This window comes from Chaetodon auriga, chromosome 6 (assembly GCF_051107435.1).
Source record: "Chaetodon auriga isolate fChaAug3 chromosome 6, fChaAug3.hap1, whole genome shotgun sequence".
Classification (NCBI taxonomy): domain Eukaryota; kingdom Metazoa; phylum Chordata; class Actinopteri; order Chaetodontiformes; family Chaetodontidae; genus Chaetodon; species Chaetodon auriga.
The window spans coordinates 26,002,080-26,019,740 of NC_135079.1; the positions used below are offsets into that span (position 1 = coordinate 26,002,080).

General features: G+C 41.5%; 1 protein-coding gene across 1 annotated transcript in view; it reads right to left on the reverse strand.

Moving 5' to 3' along the window:
• The window catches only part of cdh13 (cadherin 13, H-cadherin (heart)), a 337,845-nt gene that overhangs the window by 241,378 nt on the left and 78,806 nt on the right, over positions 1 to 17,661 (reverse strand). Inside the window, exon 2 of the mRNA XM_076732809.1 lies at positions 6,767 to 6,887. Coding sequence (XP_076588924.1) covers positions 6,767 to 6,887 — 121 coding nt within the window. The remainder of the gene's footprint in view (positions 1 to 6,766; positions 6,888 to 17,661) is intronic.

Consider the following 17,661-nt stretch of genomic DNA (forward strand, 5'->3'; position numbering starts at 1 on the left):
CACTTGCCACAGCTTTAATTTCAGAGAGAGAGCTGAGAAGCTGCTGGAGCTTGAGGTTCTCGGTAATGTCCACCATGAAGGTCAAATCACGCAAACACTATAACTAAGTTTCCATGTCAGGTTTTCCTTCAAACAAAACTTCAGACAAATTGACACGTTGAAACTATTTACCTTAGTTTGGTGATAGCAGCTCCACAGCATTTCTTCACAAATTCTCCTGAATGTGGTTTCAGCTTCTTAGCTATTAGCTCCCTCACCGCAATACTTGCCTGCATAACACTGTCTCTGTCAGAATGCAGTCTCATGAAAGCTGCTTGCTGGGCAACCAAACTCTGCCTAAGAGTCCCCACAGACTGACTTCACTTATGTGATATCATCCACTACTTGAGTGTTGTGTTCGGGGACCACTTGCAAAAGTATGTTACACTACTATTTAAATTTCTTATTTCCCCCTGCCATACATGTTATTATAATATAATTCATATATTCTGGTGAACGATATTGCTATAAATCTTTTATTGAAAAACCATACAGCAGCCCACATATGAAGTAATTGATTGTTTTTCTAGTCAAAAATTCTCATGACATTTTCTTTTGTCACTGATGTTTTGCAGTCTGCAAAAAAGCATTTCCTGCCACTCCAGCTTTACTTTCCACTCTCTCCTTTTTCCTCTCCTGTCCTCTCCTCTGTCTGCAACATCATTCCCTCCCCCTCACATTCCAGCCGTCCTAACCACCATCTACCAGCAGCCTCTAGTCACGAGTTGACCTATATAAGGTTCACTGTAAGTCCCCCAGGGACCCACATTGATTCTGTCTTTATCTGTCTTTTTGGTTTACTCCTCTACCATATTATTAGCTACTTTAAACAAATACCATGCCACAGTATACATGTTGTACATACAATGGTCAGATTCATAAACATACGGTATTGTAGAAACTGCTGCCCACGCATTCATGTACCAATGTACGCACACGCACACACACGCACACACACACACACACACACACACACACACACACACACACACATTTATGACTTAATTACATTACATTGACTTAATTTAATTTCCTGCAGACTTACCCTAACCTTAACCATAACCACTACTTGGCTAAACCTAACCGTGACCTAAACCTGAACCTAAACCTTAGTCTAACCATAGTCTTCAACCTAAAATGCAATGATTGATGTAATGGGAACATGCATTTTGCACCTATGAGGAAGGCAAGTGCCCACAATGTGACTGTGTAAACAAAATTATGTCCCCACAACATGACGAATACATGTCCACATACACACACACACACACACACACACACACACACACACACACACACACACACACACACCCATACTAGTAATGGTCTTTCCTGTAATTATACTCATTTGTCAAAAGCACACCTTGATTTATGGTCAAATTAAAAATACAGCGGAAAAGAAGCTGCAGGTCCCAGTGACTCTGGCTACAGAAGGTGATTAATGCTGCGCCATTACAGATGTGAGAGTGGCATGATCAGGATGTGCATCCTGCTGTACAGACAGAAGCAAGGGAGAAAATCAATCCATACATCCACATGGATGACAGACCGTCTGTAGTAGGTGGGTTTTTGATGGGCTGAGGGTGGTGTAGGGCAGGTTATATTCCCAAAATTAGTATGTAGGGCAACATGTGGGCTACAGCTGTTATTAACTCACAGTAAAGCTAGACTGTTTATAGCTTTGCTCCATCTCCATGCAGGGAATGTTCTTTCTAATTGACTTTTTCCTTTAGTTTATGCAAACACCACAAGATAATAATACATTTGGCAATGGGTCCACAGTGTTATACAGAGCAACACCAATAAACAGATACACATAGTGGTAAAATATAATGCCTGTATACTGCTCTATACTGATAAACGTCTGACTGTTGGTTGTCTAGAGTAACAGTGGTGAAATAATGAGGTACTCAGTGACAATGACGAAGATAGAAGGGATGTGCTGGTTGATCAACATAATGCAGTAACACATGGACTGACTCGAGAAGAAAAAGCATTTGTTTGCAGTGAGCAATAGATCCATTTGAATGAAGTGTAGCAGAGGAGGGAAGCAACCTTTAAAGCAGCAAATAAATCACAAAACTCATCTTTCATATGCTGCATAATGGAGTATTTGATGAAAGATACAGTAAATAAGAGTGAATAGTGTGTGTGTGTGTGTGTGTGTGTGTGTCTGTGTGTCTGTGTGTCTGTATTACATTGTGGGGGCGTGAATCTGTTTTACGCAGTCACATTGTGGGGACTCGCCTTACTTGTGGGGACAAAATGCAGGTCCCCATGATGTAAATCATAAAATTCTAGGGTGAAGACTTGGGTTAAGATTAGATTAGAGTAAGGTGAGGTTTAGGTTTAGGTTAGGGATAGGGTTAGGCAAGTAGTGGTAAGAGGTTATGTTACAGTAAGTCTCCAGGAAATTAATTTAAGTCTATGTAATGTGATGAAAACCTAACTTGTGTGTGTGTGTGTGTGTGTGTGTGTGTTTGTGTATTTGTGATGCAACAATTTCCCTTAACAACATTACTGTGTGCGCTTAGAAGGAAGGACAAACTACATCACCTAAACTTAGAAAGCAGAGCCGAGGAGAGGAGAAGCAAAAATAAAACAGATGAGAGAGCTGTTCCAACTGTCTAATTTATTTAAAACTGCTAGGCTATGTCAGAATTCAAGTACTTTTAAATTGCTTCAACGGTAAAGTTGGAGGGAACACAAGCAAGAGACAAGCATTGTGCCAGCATGGAGGTCTTTGGAGCTCTATGTAGTTAATATGCCTTGGGCCTTGGGCCAGCAAGGAGAGCTCCATGTCCACAGACTGCTGCCAAACATGAAGTGCAAATCTTAAAGCTAGCAATGCCATGCCCAGACAGGACCTTCTCCTTCAGGTGTATTTTTCACAAGTCAAATCTTAAGGAATGCTCAATTAAGGGAGGCAAGTGATGCTATGGTGCATGCCAAAGGCTACCTAGCTTTTAGGAGTAATTATGGTTGGTAGTGGGATTGTAGAGATGTCTCACAGAGCCATGGTCTTGTTCTGCAGGATACAGATAAGGTGGCTCTCCTCATTTATTCTCCACATTTTATTGGCTGTCAGTGTGGTACGCCCCATAGCTTCCCAGTACACCATAAAATCGAAAACTGCATTTCCACCAAACGTTTTCATTAATTAACGGAACACAAGGTCTTATCATTTCTTCTTGCAAAAAAAGCATACACTAAACAATGGTACTTAGTAATATCAGTAATGCTGAAACATAGGCGCAGCATTGCTGATAAGTACCATTCTTTCTGATAGCCTGCAAAGTTGTTGACAGAAAACCTGTCACCCTTGAGAAGACAGCTGCAAGGCAAGAAACAAACAGCTTGCAAAACTAAGGTAAGCTATAACATAATATCAAAATCAATGCATCTCATTGCTGCATTTCTCTGTGTCCTGGCAGAGAGACAGAGTAACTTTTCAGAACAGAGAACCTAATTTATACTTTGTTAAATGTCATTGAATGCCTACATCTCAACAGTATCTGAACACTAAAAATATGTGGCATTTATTCGTAAAATGTATGAAGGTGAAGCACACATTCCACTTGCTTCTTCAATCTTAAGGCATGTGTCTGTTGCGGCATTTTTATTTTTATTTATTTTTCAGTAGAAATGGCATTCCTCACCTGGGTCAAATATCTCTTACACCTGAATAAAACTCAACTCCCTGGTGAAAAGCAATTTACAGGCTTTCATATTAAGCTTTTCATTTTATGAAATTAATTTCTGCTTTGGTCAGGATGTTTTTTAAATTGAGCAGTAAGCTGCAGGCAATAGAAGGTTAATTGCATAACATTTGAATCTAGCAGTTGCAAGAGTCAAGTTCAAGAGTCCGTCAAATCATCAGTCGGTACATCCAGATATTTGGATGAAAGTGATTTTACGTGACAAATGTTGACATATTTGGTGTGAGCATGTGGTCAGGTTCACTGATTGAAAGATGACACCATTGACACGACACAGTCAAATCACATAATCCAGCAGGGGTAAGGATGGAGCACATCATTTCTTATTAAGGCCATGGACCTTACTTGCTGTCAATGGATGAAAACTGGTAAAGTGAAAAGCAGGCAAACAACACACAAGCACAACAAGTAGCAAAACCAAGAGCCAGAGAGAGGAAATGGTAAGTATCTGTAGTGATGGTGTGAAAAACACAACAGGAGTAGCACCAAGAAATGGGAGAGACAGAGAAAGAGTGAATGTTCGCACTCTGTATGTGTATGCATTTGTTTCTTGGATATGGCCATTAGCCGAGATGAATGTCCTTGAACCCGGGTCTGCGCCAACAGGTATCTCTTGCTAACAGACCGCCCCTCCACTGGTAATTACACAGAGAGGTCTACAGCAGGTGGCACAGGGCTGAGCAGAATTTACATAAATCTGCATGTGTCACTAAGCCTGGCTGCAGCCTCTGGCACTCTGTATGAATCACACTCACACTCAACAGACAATTTGTTCAAATTTAGCAAAATGGATTCCGGGAAGATGAAAAAGTGTCAATGCTCTCCTCGATATCCATACAGGCTGGGGGATGCACAGAATCATTTGTGCTAACAATTGGCTTTCCCTTTCACTTCTCTTTGAAATCACACACACATACACACACACAAACACACACACTACAACGTGTGTGTGTGTGTGTGTGTGTGTGTGTGTGTGTGTGTGTGAGTGTGAACAAAAACAGACACACTGACATGTGCACATACTGTTATTTCACTGTGACCACTGTTTTGAAGCTAACATACTTGAATGTGATTGATCCATCCAGAACAGTCAGTGACATAACCACAGATACTCACCACACATCTTTCAAGCTGAATGCTGAAATCATGTGCTCCCTTCGCTTCTTTTGTCAATTTCTTTCACATGTTTCTTTTATCATTGTTGCTTTTGAACATGCTATTCAACTTCAGTACCTGCTGAGGCATTGAGTCTGTACAAGTGCTTTGAATCATTAGGAGACACTGAAAGGGATCAGAAACCATATAGCACTTTTGTTGTGCAGTTCTGTTCAGCTATAAATCACTGACACAATACACAGCATGCACAGCTTACAGCCTACATGCATTTATGTGTGTGTCTCAGATTTTAGAATCCACTATAACTACATGAATACATATTTATATTGTACTCTGAGTGTGTGTGTGTGTGTGTGTGTGTGTGTGTGTGTGTGTGTGTGTGTGTACGTGCCTATGTGTGAGTGAGCACTGGCATGCCTATGCTTCTGTCCATAACTTTTGAGCAGGTGCCCCCCCACAGTGAGAGGTGTTTCTGCTGACAGGAGCATATTCAAGGTAATAGAACCACTCTGTCGTCCCAGAGCAGAGCACTAAAGCAGAACTGAGTTCCGTCTCCTACTGCACGCACCACTGAACCTCCAGATGAAAAAATGCCTCGCTGGCTGACCGAATCAAACACAATAAAGTCAAAAAAGAAGAAAAAGAAGATTGAAGAAGAAAATGTTCAGATTTGTCATATTTTGTCGTCTGGGTAGGAAAGTATGTATTTTCAGTTGAGAAAGCTGTCTGTCAGTGGAGAGCCACTTACAAAAAGTTTGTAAGAGCACCTCTACAAGCACTGCATGACACTCCAACCATAAAAGAGGAAACTGTGACACTCCTGTATAGATACACAATGTGTGCTTGTCACTGAAGCAGCTAATGAAATTCTACCACTGCAGCCTTGTGGAAAGTAACACAGTGGGATGATGAAATAAATAAAGAAGCTGAATAATGAGAGGGGAATAAAAACAAGTTCCACAATAAATGACAGACTGCATTAATAAACTATAAATTATTCCCATTTTAATTTACATATTTCCATTGTATTTCATCATCTTGTGCGAATAAAACAACAAGTCAGTGCAAAGGCTAATGAATTATTAAGCACATGAATTGGTGAAAACTTTCCCAGCTTTGTAATAAAACAAGTGTAAGCTGACTGCACTTTGTCGATCTCTTTGGAGACATAACTGCCATAGCTCACAGCCCCACAGAAGCATACTGCTAGCCAGCATACATTATTGTTGATGTCTGTGGAGACGGAGTGGAACTGTGCAGGTAAGCACTGCCGGAGGGTCCCAGAGGAGCAGACTGGACCAATAAGTTGCAGCAACAATATGGAGCTGAGAGTTGAGAGTCTGTGGGGAATCTGACCGGCCACGAAGTAACTACAGGGTGATGAGGCTGCCTCCTGACTGCCTCAGAGATGGAAGTGAGTCTCCATGAGAAAAACCACAGTTAACCAAGTGACCTTCCTCTAAACTCCCTCTCAAATCTGTAATGTTTTGATTATAAACCCGCTGAGATCACATCCCTGCATAACAAGGAAAATACAGCTGAGTGGCTGACTGTGGTCTCTGGAAGGCCAAGTCGCCAGCGGGGTAACTGGTGTATTGGGATTGAATTGCTTCAGCAAAAAAAGTCGCAACTTAGCATATGAACACACAGCACACACACAAACACACGCTAACCTTGTCCAGAAGGGAGCTTGGCTTTGCTCTGCTTGGCTCCCTCCATATACTGCAATTCAAATTCTCGGGAGCCACACAGGTTTTGTGTGTGTGTCTTAACTCCCACATGCAACATTGTGTTGATCAATTTAAGAGAGGGAACAACAGAGCAAACTCCAAAGCAAAGCAGAAAAAGTTTGATTTTAAACATCTAAGTGAGACCTGTCTATTTTTACTGACCTTGTATAAGAACCTGGCCTTTCTGGAAAGGTCCACTATGCACCACCTGGTAGTGTTTGACCTGGAAGCCAGGTACACAGCCCTCATGGCCTCCATCCTCTTGGCCACCCACATGGGCAACCTGCAACACACAGAACAAAGGACAGGTCAGAACTATAAACATGAACACATGGTTTCTGTGGAGATAAACCTGACAGGTACAGGCAGGAGGACAGAATAAATAAATAAATGTTTTCCTTTTGAAGACCTAATCCTTGTTAATCCTAAATAAACACCACGAGGCTAGAGCAGATACATAAACATGCAGTGACAAAGAAAAAATCAGTACTTTGACGAGCATTAAGTTTCCGAACTGCTGAAAGACAACTCCACCAAATATGCACTGCACTTTTATAATGCTGTCAAATTCACAGTGGACATTTTTTTTTTTTTTTTGAAAAGGATCTTTGGAACAGAATCAGAGATATGTTTTTTTTTTTTTTTTTTTGCTGACACATTCTTCTTCTATGTCAAAACGTGGATCCTGCATTAACCACAGTGGAGTCTGTGGAGTCTGGATGTTATGCTGGTAGCTGGTCAAACTCAAGCAGAGATGCAGAGCTGACTGCAGAGGTCTGGTAAAATCACTTCTTTTTAACTCCATTTCCCCAGATTTTTTTGCATTTTCACGACTCGAGTGACGTCACTTGAGGCAATTCATCAGATTTTCCATAGCTATTTCTGGAGCCACAAAAGGCTTCATTCATCTTTTTTTTTTAAAAGACATGATGTATTATTGACCAAGAATATGTAATGTGAAAATTGGCAGCAATAACCCCTTAAAAAATCAAGTTGCTTGTCAAACTTTTACAGCTTTTGAGCTTGTTGTGGTGACAGTGTGGGATTTAAAGAACTGTACACAAAATTTAGAGCATTACTTTGAGAGGCTGGCAGCAAATGATGGTTTTACTACGTGCTGTAATTTGGGTTGGTTCAGCTTTACACTAACGTCAAATAAAATATGATTTTATTCAATGACTGATCGAAAGAGAATGTGTCCAATAGCTTATCTTTTTTCTTTTCTCTTTTTGACTATTATTCCAAATATAACAATATTCCCGATTTGATACAGGTCATGTGAACAGCATATTCCATTTGGATATTGCAAATTAGGCCTTATACCAAATATAGCCTAATAAGATATGTGGGACGTGGATATTTTTCAGCTTTTAGGAGCATTCCTTGGACATAATGAAACAGAATATGTGTCTCAATTAGGGTTTTTAGTGCAGTTAGTGATACAGTCTTTGCCTGTTTATGGTCAGCTGTGTGTATAGTAAACTATCCAACAGTGTGCTGGGATAGAGGCACGCACAAAAGAAAAGCCAACACTTCTGGTCAGAAGGAGAAAGACAGCTACTTTTAAACATTATGAAAGACTTCCATATCAATAGGTCTTTGTTTAGGCACAGATATAACAACACCAACCTTTTCAAGAAGGCAGTTGAATGAATTGAAAAGTGGAGTCTGGTAGAAAACGTTTGAAAAAAATCATATTTTGATGCAAACAACCAACACAATGACAACAGGACGTACGTCATTACATCAATCAAGTATCCACAGCAGCATGAAAATAGAAATATTAATGGAGTACACATTTTCATGAGCCATGTAAACAGTTCAGTAAGAATACTACTTTTTTTTGGGATAAGGACAAAAAAACTGAATACTTTGTGCATGTAAACATGCAGTCACTATGAAGGGAAGGTCATGAAGTATTGTGGTTGTATTTTAGAATTCAAACAAAAATGGACAAAAACCTGCAAAATTACATTCCTTGACTTTTCATTGACCCATTTTCTCTGAAAATCACATTTATTCAATTTAAAAATTATACAGGAAAAAAGCACTTCAACCCCTCTTTTGAAAAGCAACCTTTTAAAGAGTGGGTGTTCCCATGGAAACATGGAAAGATTTTAAGTGGCTTGTCTAAACTAATTCTCAGATAGAGACCAAACATTCTCTCACTAGCAGCAGACACACAGCAGAGCAAAAATAACATTTCCCACCGTATGTAACGATGAGACGCATTAGTTCAAAGATATGTGCCTCATGCTGCTTCATTTAGATTGTTGTTTTTATTTACCATTTCACATTTTATTTTTTTCAACAGTGACCCATTTACAGATGCAACTGTTTTTTTTTTTGTTGTTTTTTTTTTACTTTAGTCTGCTATTCAAGAGCAAGATGTCTCATTAAAAATGTACTCTATTATTCCTGTGCAAGCTCACTTACAGATCTATAGGTCTGTCTCCCATATGTGAAGTTAAAGATTGAACTGGCAAAGATAGCAAAGATGACAGCATGCACTGCGGTAAATGCTCAAGATGCATTACATTTTCTTCAGATGTAAAGTTAACATAGTTTGTCAGGCTAAAATTGGGTTAAAAATGTCTTTGAAGCTGAAACTTAACACAATTATACATAGAGGCAGGGGTGCACACAACTGGTACACGTGTGACAAAAAACAGAAATGCCTTATGTCCAGTTGCATTATAGAATGGAAAATGGGATCACTCTGGGTGGGTACTGTAAATAGTTTGCACTGTAAAGTTCTTACATTCCAGCAGATGCGGTAATACAACATTTGGAGATCATAAAACAGAAGAAGGCAGCAGCTGTAATTGGTCATCGACACACAATTCATGCAAGCACGCATTTCTTGTCACCACATGTGACCCAGTGGAATTCAGCTCTTTAGCTGAAGTACCCTACTATGAGAGATATTAAAAAAACAGACATTAAGCAGCTACTTTGGTGTTCGCCACCTACAAAGAAACGTCAAGCCAAACCCAAGCAGAGGAACTGACTTTTGTCTGAGAAGTGGCTCCAAGTTGTGCCAAGGTTTGAAGCTAACGATGAGTGCATCGACATGTGCTGTAAGCTATGCTGTTTGCATCGACGGCTAACCAACAAAACAGGTGTGTTTTATAGTGGCTGAAACAATTTCAATCATTCTTTATTTGATAAACAAGACAAGTGTGCGGAGCGAACAAAAATGGCACAGACTATTGCTAACAAGCAAGTAAGTCAAGCTGGAAAGCCCAGTCACTTACTTGCTAAATGGCAAAATAGGTTGAATGAAAAACAACTGCAAGTTCATAATGTTTTTCTCCTAGCATTTTATAAGGCTAAACATGAACGTCCCATGTCTTCCTGTGCTGAGGATTTTGCATTATTGCAATGGCTAAGAGTCCATGTCGGAGGTGCATACTATGCACAGCATGTATCAGTGGGGAGTTAAGAGTAAAGTTGCAGTCCACTAAATTTTTGGGGCTGCTCTTTGATGGATTGGAGGACATCACAAAAACAACCTTGCAACTTGACAGAGACTCCACTGAGAGAATGGGTGTACTTAAAGCAAGCAGGGAAATGCATGGCAGAGTCCTCTGTGTGTGATTTGGTTTAAACAGTAAATACAAGCAATCTAGATTGTTACTCAAAATTGACAAGGTGGTTAAATTGTCTCTTAAACAGATCTTGTCTGTCACATACTCTCAGCCCTGGCGCACATTCAGCTGTCTAAGATAACAGAGAAATCTGACCCAAAGCCAGCTTTTGACCTGTAGAATGAGACTCAACCAGGGCCTGTTGGTGCACCTTTGTCATCTTTCATGCAGGAAGCTGAAGTAGAGGACAGGGATGGAGACACTATGGAGGACAGCGACTAAGACTTAATTTATGAAGACCCCACTATGTGTGGGAGGAGCACCAAACACCATCGCCTGGTACTCAGCTGAGTTTCTGACGAAAAAGTTATGTGCACCCCTGCCTACATTTAGAGCTCTTGAATGCCACTGTTTAACTGTCCTGTATTTGCTTTCTCGTTAATTGTCTTTGGATTTATTCTGTTGTAATTGTACTCTCAACATCATTGAAAATGGGGCATGCCTTCAAAGATTCCTCAAGATTTCATAAAGCAAAGAGGATGTGGTCTCTTCTTGAATGATGGGTGATGCTGTGACAGGTGTAGAGAAATAAGTAACCTCACTCTCTTTTTGCATTGGCAATATCTACGATTTGGCATCATTATGAAGAATCACTTTGGAAGCAGAATTATGTTGTGCTGCAAAACTTGACAGACATGCTGCAGACAATGCAGCTTAGAAATATAGAAGCTTGATGATTTTAGCACACCCAACAAACCCAAATGATTTTGTGAACACCCCTGTCCCTACAGTATGTAGACCATCTTAGCACTGTATGCTGAGAAATGACTGGTGAAACACTACAAGGAAGCAGAAAGTATGGAGTTGAAGGAACCTACTGATTATTAATATGTTCACCAACATTGTGAAAAGGTGTCAATATTCGACTGAAATCACACTGGACAAGGCCACTATGGAGTGGGGAAAAGGGGGGAGATGATCGACTGGGGGACTTTGACTCAGTAGGTGGTCACAGTCCAATTTCCACCACATATTGCCCTCTCTAGTAATCCTAGTGGTTGAGTAAAATGCCAAATGTTTTTCTGCAGTTGATCAGAAGAACAGAAAATGTAAGAAAACAAGAAAATTCATTGCATTTTTGCAAATATTCATTCAAATAGTCATCTGGGAAATCATTGGATTAGTAGGTGCTGTAATTAGATACATCATAAAGTCTGGAATGATATGCATCTGCCAAATTGATCCATCTGTGATCAGTGTCACCCATCTGCTCATCCTCATATCTCTTGACCCCACCTGTAGTAAGAGATATGAATAATAGAAAATAATAATTGAAACATATAATAATATCAATTGATATATATATATACACACACATACATACACACATACATACACACACACACACACACCCCACTGATTATTGGGAAATAATGGAACCTTAAATGTTTTCTGGCATTAATGGGAAAAATCTAGATTAGAGTCAAGGTGAAATATTTCATTGGCTTTGGAATAACAGTTATATGAGACATCATACAAGTTACAAGACTTTCACACAGCACTGTCTATGCTGTCTATACAGATCTGTCTGCATGATGAACAAGCTTTGGCAGACATTCAGCCATAGAAGTCATTACATGTAATGTCCCTGCAAAGTAATCACTGCACCCAGAGGACTTAATGCTTTTCTTGCTGATGTCAAAATGGTAATTCAGATCTATCACAAAGCATCGTGAGAAGCTGGGATACAATGCTTGTTGGTCCATAATCTCACTCAAGTTGACTTAAGGGCCAGAGGCTTGTCGGCATAGTAAGGATGCATGGGATGTACATGTAAATAGAAAAAAAGACATTTTCATATGCACACACACACACACACACACACACACACACACACAAACACACACACACAAACACACACACACACACACACACACACACACAAGCTCAGTGATATGTGCATATAAGCAAGTGGATCCCCTATAAACACACCACACACTACACACATTTTTCAGCAGGATTTAACAACATGAACACCTATTTTAATGTCCATTAAGCAGGAAATATTGCAATCTAGCCCCAGTGACTCACAGCAGGACAGCAAAAGCATTAAGGCAATACAATGCTAATGACAATGTTGTTAGCAAAGGGGACTATAATTATGGAAACCATTTAAGAATGTACTAGACATGTGAAGGTTGTACCATCAACAATGTCCATCTTTTTACCTCTCTGAAATACTCTTTTTACACAGGAAGAAATTCATTGAAAATACAATCTCAAATGATGTACAGAGGAGGAGATCCATATCAGGACTTTCTTTGGGCTTTTGTACATGTGTCTGCGTGCAGGCATGTTTCTGTGCACTTATTTTGCTTACATGTCTGGACCATGTAACACGCATGAAAGGATTTGATTCATAGATGTGCTTGAGCAGGATTGAAGCTATCAGTACTCAGGGGTTAGCATGAAATATAAATAAAATGAATATGACATATAATTAATATAAACAAAAACATCTACATCTGTTTCTAAGTGAACAAAACATGGGCATATGTTTACGCACAGGACCTGATTCAGAGTTTGACTTTTAAGACTATATGTGATTAACTCGTGAATAATTGTCTGTCCGTCAATGCTTTCTATGAAGATCACATCTATAGTGCACAATAGGGACATTCGTATTGAATTATAATGCACTCATATTGCTTCTCGTCAGTCTCCAGTGTTCAAGCCACTGCCTGCCCTGTGCCACTTTTTGCCTCTGATTCCCAATACACAATCCAACCAGCCCTGCTCCATCACTCCGGATTTCCACCACGAACAAACTTTATAATAAATTGCCTTTGGTTGATCTTTTACATGGTCTCCCAGTCTGAAATCTACTTTTGGGTATCGACTTAACAGAATGATCAGGCAGCAAGGACCCAATAGACTCAAAGCAGGAAACATCAAACATGCATCAAACTATTTCCAAACAAGCAATCCTCCTCAGACACCTTGAGCAATTGCACTGCCCACACTCTGACAACACTCAAGCCATGGGAACTCAAATAACACAATTAATGAATCAACTCTCTCTTTTAACATCTCCAGTCTCTCCCTAAACCCCGTCAGTGTCCCCACCGGCCTCAGCTGTTCAGCCACCCCAGCCAGCAGTATCTACATTACCACCTGCACTCACACCAGTAAGAGATTCATATTTCATGGACCCTGAGCCTCTCACTGATGATTTGGAGAAATGCCACGGGTTCTTACTACAGTGCTCAATAGGTTTTCAATCAGCAGCCATTAACCTTTGCATTGGACCAGTCCAAGGTAGAATATATTATGAGGTTCTTAAGAGGAAAGGCCCTTACATGGGCTGATGAGGTGAAAGCAAGCAATTCTATCGGCACTATTTCCTATGGAGATTTTGTCCTGAAGTGAGAGCTGTGTTTGATCACACTGATCACTATGGAAATGTATTTTAAGCCCACAACTGGGATCGGGAAGTGTTGTAGACCACACTGTGGATTTTTGGGTGCTGGCAGTGGATTGACGAGGCACCATGGGATGTGCTCGTTAAAGGCCTGAATGAACAATTAAAAGATCAAATGGCTTCACATGATGAACCAACTAACCTTGAATCCCTTGTCTCCTTAGCAGGAGCGGCATCTTGAAAAGACCAGTAACACTCATCAGTCATCATCCACCACCTGGACCTCCGTTTTCCCCTGAACAAAATTAAGAATACAGCCTCTGTCTGGCACCTCTAATAATTCCTCCTTGTCTCCAGTTCCTTCAGATGAGCCCAAACAATTAGGTCAGGCCCAGTTGTCCCCTTAAGTAAGACTGGGTTGCATGAGAGTAGTGAGTGCCTAAACTGTGGTCAATCAGGTCATTTCATTGCCATCTGTTTAGTGGGGCTAAAAGGGCAAGGCTAACCAGTTGCATTGGGGATAGTAATGAATCAGTCTGCGTCCTCATCCCCATCAAAACCAGGACTGCAAATTCAGACAACCTTCCCTAAAAAGACACACACTCTTCCTCTCCAAAGGTTTAATTGATTCACTGGCTGAAGATAATTTTATTGACCATTGTTAGAGAAATTCTTTGTTCTTTTTCCTCTTTATTCTTCTTTAAAACTTTTCCTAACAACCATGATTTGGCCATTCAGTCCAGTGTGCCCTTGGAACCACTAAAATTCTCCCTCACAGCTAATGCTTTAGATGTGAGGTTTTTGGCCCAAGCAACACACCGCACAGTTCCTGTCATGTTACCATTGCCTCGTAATCACAGAGAGAGTATTCAGCCAAGTGTAATTTCAGATTCCAAAATGCCTCTGACAGCTACACAATCCCCAAATTGACAGGTCTGCTGGGAGGGTTTCAAATTGGTGTCCATTTTGTCACTCACATGATTTCCTGCCCACTTTGACTCCATCGGCAATTGTTGGCGGTAAAACTGGCTTTAAAGTAATGGCAGCACTACTTGGGAGGTACTGAACAATCTGTTGTAGTATGGACTGATCATAAGGACCTAGCTTACATTCAGTCAGCTAAAAAGCTAAAGAGCTGAATTCCACCAAGCCTGCCCTGTCACGTTTTTCAGTTGTTTTAAGTTTAACTTAACTTATTGCCCAGGTTCACCCTCTGAAGAATCCCCTTCCAGTCCAGATACCATTCTCCCATTCTCTGGATGTCGATGGTGAGAAAGGCCAAACATTCTCAACCTGATTCAGGAAATGGCCCACCTAACTGTCTCTAACTGTCTCTTTGTGCCTGACTGTTCATTCACAGGCTCTGCAGTGGGTTCACACTTCCCATTTTGCCTGTCACCCTGGAATCAACCGCACCCTGAGTTTATGGAGATTGGCACCCGTAACTGTCTCTACTTGCTCCATCTGCACCCAGGGGAAGGCCTCGCATCATCATCTAGCTGGTTTGCTTTGTCACAGGCATACCTCCTTGTCAAAGTAGCACAGTTATCCACATCATGGTGGGCCATTTCTCCAAGGCAGTTCACTTTGTAGCCCTTCCCAAGCTCCCCTCAGCCAGAGAGACTCCTGACCTCCAAGTAACACATGTATTTCCATGTAACTCCCTCAGATAGAGGCTCAGACAGAGATTCACAATTAATTTTCCAAGTGTCAGGAGAGTTTTGTCGAGCTCTGGGGGCTACTGTCAGTCTGTCATCTGGTTTCCACTGCAGAGAACTGTATTTTACTAAAGACAGCTCCCTTCTGTGGCTGAAAATGATGCTATGAGAGTTTTAAGAGTGAACCGAAACATTTAAGTTTCTGACCAGACAACAAACAATGACTGAAACTCACAAATAAAGCTTTGCAACACTGAGGGGAGCAGCAGATTCAAATGATAATTCTTAGAAGGTTCATCACATTTAATTATCACATTGTTTTTAGATCAGATCAGACTTTATTGTCATTGCAAGGGTTATAATGAAATGGGGGGGGGGGGCATGGTTCCTGCAGCAGTCTCTTCATGGCTATGGGGAAGAAGCTGTGTCTCAGTCTGTTGGTGCGGGCTTTCATGACTCTGAGTCTGCCATAGGGAAGGCTGGTGAATAGAGAGTGTCCTGAGAGGTCAGAGGAGACAGCTGGAGTAGATCTCCTCTAGGCGTGGAAGTGGGGAGCTGATGATCCACTGAGCCGTCTTGATGACCCGCTGCAGTTGCTCCTTTTCAGATGCAGTGCAGCTGGTGTACCACACCGTACATCCATAGGTGAAGACACTCTCTATTGTGCAGTGGTAGAAGTTTTTCAGCAGAGGTGAGGGGAGTTTTTTTCTCTTCAGTGTTCTCAGAAAGAAGAGACGCTGCTGGGCCTTTTTGATGATGTGGGTGGTGTTCACAGTCCAGCCCAGGTCCTCCAAGATGTGCAGGCCAAGAAACTTAAAGCTGGTGACCCGTTCCACTTCCTCTCCATTGATACTCAGGCCTGAGTGCATTGTGGTCCTCAACTTCTGGAAGTCAATAATGACTTCTTTTGTCTTCTTCGTGTTAAGGTTGAGGTGGTTGTCACTGCACCAGGCTGCCAGTGCTTGGACCTCCTCCCTGTATGGTGCCTCGTCACCATTCTTGATAAGCCCCACAACGGTTATATCATCCGCAAATTTGATGAGGGTGTTGGAGCCATGAGCAGGCCTGGATCAAGAGGGCAAGGGCCCCTGGCACAAATTCGTGGAGGGTCCCCTGAATACAAACACACATGGACCACCATCAGCCCCATCTCTCTCCTCCTCAGCTCCATCTCTCTCCTCAGCTCTGTCTCTACTCAGCTCTGTCTCTCCTCCTCAGCTCCATCTCTCCTCCTCAGCTCTGTCTCTCTTGTTTTCTGTGAACAAAAAAGGATGCAAATGGCACTGGTCAACTTTACTAAAAGCCTAAATCTGATAGATATAGAAAATGAAGGTAATATAGGTTGTCCACACACCGTCATCAGCTCCATTTCTCCTCCTCATCTCCATCTCTCTCCTCCTCATCTCTGTCTCTCCTCCTCATCTCCATCTCTCTCCTACTCAGCTCTGTCTCTCCTCCTCATCTCCATCTTTCCTCCTCAGCTCTGTCTCTCCTTAGCTCCATCTCTCTCCTCCTCATCTCTGTCTCTCCTCCTCAGCTCTGTCTCTCCTCCTCATCTCCATCTCTCCTCCTCCGCTCCATCTTTCCAAATCGCTCTATTATTTTTCCTTCTTCATTCACAAATTGAAAAATGAAGGTCAGCTGGTCAATATGTGACAGGTCAGGAGTGGAGTCCACAATCACAGAAAAGTACTTGGCATGCTGTATCTCTGCAGCCATGGTAGCTTTCATTTTGTCGCCCATTTGCATTATCAACTCCTCATATATAGTGGATTTGACCATACTTATTCAGGTGTTCAGCCAGGAAAGGATCAAACTGGGAAATGACCTCCAGAATGCCAGGAAAGTTACCATTGTGTGGTGATCCAATAACTTCATCGTCACCACATAAAGGCAACCCCCTTTCACTTAAAAACTGAATAACAGTCACAACACATTTCAGCACCTGGTGCCTGTAGTGCTTCTCTCCCTCCAGTTGTTGCACTAGTTGAGCGTTCACAGTCCCGCTCCCGCTGACAGATGAGCGCCGAAGCAATGCTAGAATACAACTACAGTGCTCTGTGTGTTTCTCATGATCCTGCACACGTTTGGGATGTTTCCAGTCAGAGAAGCCACTAACAAATTGATGTTTCTTTGTTGAAAAGAGCATGCAGGCAAAGCAATGAATGTTACCTGTAGATGGTGAATATATCATCCAGTTACGGCAAACTCTTTCCCCATTTGGTAGACGGCAGTAGATCAGATCGTTAGTGAAGGAGCGCACTTTCCCACCCAAACTGCCATCACGAGTTGAGGCTGGGTATTTGCTCGTTCTGTTATGAAACGCAGCAGGTCCACAAGCGATTAGGACAGTGCGAGCATTTTCATTCATTTCGCCCCACAGTGCCG